This window comes from Chaetura pelagica, unplaced genomic scaffold (genome assembly GCF_000747805.2).
Source record: "Chaetura pelagica isolate M959 unplaced genomic scaffold, ChaPel_1.0 scaffold555, whole genome shotgun sequence".
NCBI classification, from domain to species: Eukaryota; Metazoa; Chordata; class Aves; order Apodiformes; family Apodidae; genus Chaetura; species Chaetura pelagica.
Window position 1 is genome coordinate 143,814 of NW_009953297.1, and position 2,230 is coordinate 146,043.

Below are 2,230 nucleotides of genomic sequence, written 5' to 3' on the forward strand. Positions count from 1 at the left end.
CTCCCGGCCTGGCTCCAGAGCTGCTCCAGCCCTCCCAGCATCTCCGGGGCCTCCTCTGGCCTCTCTCCAACAGCTCTGTGTCCTTCCTGTGCTGGGGACCCCAGAGCTGTTCCCAGCCCTGCAGGGGGGTCTCAGCAGAGCAGACCTTAAAACCTTAAATCCTTAAATCCCAAATCCAAAGCTGTTTTTGAGAACCAGCTCAGAGATCCAACCCATTTCACACAGGCTGCACCACCTGGTGGCATTCAAACTCTTGGCAGAGCAGTGACCTTCACACCTGTCCCCAGCCCCATCACCTTCCAGGAAACACTTCTAGGACAACCCCTCCTGCCTGTTCCCAGGAGCTCCAGGGGGGAAGGACTCCCAGTCACCTGGGAACACCAGGCTCGTGACCTGGCAGCGCGACGCTTGGCACCGGCCAAGAAACCAGGGGGATTTTATTGAAACCCAAACACTGGGGAAGAGCAGTACAAAAATAAATCAGTTCATATCAAAGCCCCTGATCCCAAGGTACCTGACATGAACATGTATAAAAATAATTTAAATATACAAAAATTCCATCTTCCAAGCACAACCCTCTGTACGCACGTAGGAATTTTACAGCATCCTTGGCCTGTGTTTCCACAAGCACCTTGGGCACGAAGATCCCTCTGGAATCCACAAATTACCCTTCCCACCAACTATTTTGGAAAGGCCACTGAGGAGGGAGCTCATCTTCCATGCCTGCAGGGAGGTGACATTTCTCTGCTCCTTGATGGGAGGGCAGATTTCTGACGTTCTCCACCACGTGGCTGAAGGCGCCGTCTCCAAAGTGGATTATTTGTGTTTACTCAAAATAAACCCAAGAGGTTCATTGGAGACATTTCACACCAATCAATCCCAAACCTGGAGTTATCTGCAGATGAGGGAACAGCTCACTGGTTACCCAAAGCCATGAGTCTCATCAGGGACCTGCCCTTGGTCTCTCGGCTCCCCTTGGTTGACCACCAGGCTTTGTGTCTCTCCAACGAGACACTAATTAGGCCAATTAAAAACCAGAGCCTGAAACCTACAGTGTCAACCTCCTGTCCCCTGGAGGACCTGGAGTTTGCTGATGCATCAGGTTGAGGAAGCAGCTTCCACAGATGACCTCTCACCAACGTTATTCCTTCTTGGACAGCTGAGCAGAGAAGATCCTGGAGATCCTTTTGGCTTCTTCCTCTGAGAGATCAGCCCTGGGCCTGGGCCGGGCAGGTCTCTGGTGCAGGATGAGCCCTGGGTGCCCTGGGCTGCTGCTCTGAGGAGAGAAGGAACAAGAGGTTGGAGCCACCTCTGCCTTGTGCCCCTTTTCTGGTGGCAGCAAAGCACAAGGTGGTGCGGAGTGAGGGAGGTTGGACACATGGAAAAATCCCTCAGGAGGTGTTTTGGATTTCTCACTGTGTCTCCTCAGAGGAGTTTTTCTCTCGTTCCACGCACTGAGAGGCAACTGTTTGGGGAAAAAACCCACCTGTTTGTTCCAACTGCTTGGGAAAAAAAATCAGAGAATCAGAGAATCATTAAGGTTGGAAAGGACCTCTGAGATCACCAAGTCCAACCACTAAACCAACACCACCATCTCCACTAAACCTCATCCCAAAGTGCCACGTCTACACGTTCTATGAAGACCTCCAGGGATGGTGACTCCACCACTGCCCTGGGCAGCCCGTTCCAACCACTCTGCCAGTAAATAAATCGTTCCTAATTTCCAATCTGAACCTCCCCTGGTGCAACCTGAGGCCATTTCCTCTTGTTCTCTCGCTTGTCACTTGGGAGCAGGGACATTTTAACATCATGAAGTATGATAAGACCAAGTGCAAGGTCCTGCACCTGGGTGGGGCATCCCAAGCACAACTACAGGTTGGGTGGAGAATGGATCAAAAACAGCCCTGAGGAGAAGGACCTGGGGGTGATGGTAGATAAGAAGCTCAACATGAGCTGGAGCCCAGAACCCACCCGTGTCCTGGGCTGTGTCACCAGCAGCATGAGCAGCAGGGCCAGGGAGGGGATTGTCCCCTCTGCTCTGCTCTGCTGAGACCCCCCTGCAGGGCTGGGAACAGCTCTGGGGTCCCAGCACAGGAAGGACACGGAGCTGTTGGAGAGAGGCCAGAGGAGGCCCTGGAGATGCTGGGAGGGCTGGAGCAGCTCTGGAGCCAGGCTGGGAGAGTTGGGGTGTTCAGCCTGGAGAAGAGAAGGCTCCAGGGAGAGCTGAGAG

At 53.4% G+C, this 2,230-nt stretch overlaps 1 protein-coding gene across 1 annotated transcript in view; it reads right to left on the bottom strand.

Moving 5' to 3' along the window:
* Positions 1-1,141: 1,141 nt before the first annotated feature.
* C2CD3 (C2 calcium-dependent domain containing 3) overlaps positions 1,142-2,230 on the bottom strand; it is a 54,405-nt gene continuing 53,316 nt past the window's right edge. The window contains 1 exon segment of the mRNA XM_009997981.1: positions 1,142-1,276. Within this exon segment, the coding sequence (XP_009996283.1) occupies positions 1,142-1,276 (135 nt within the window).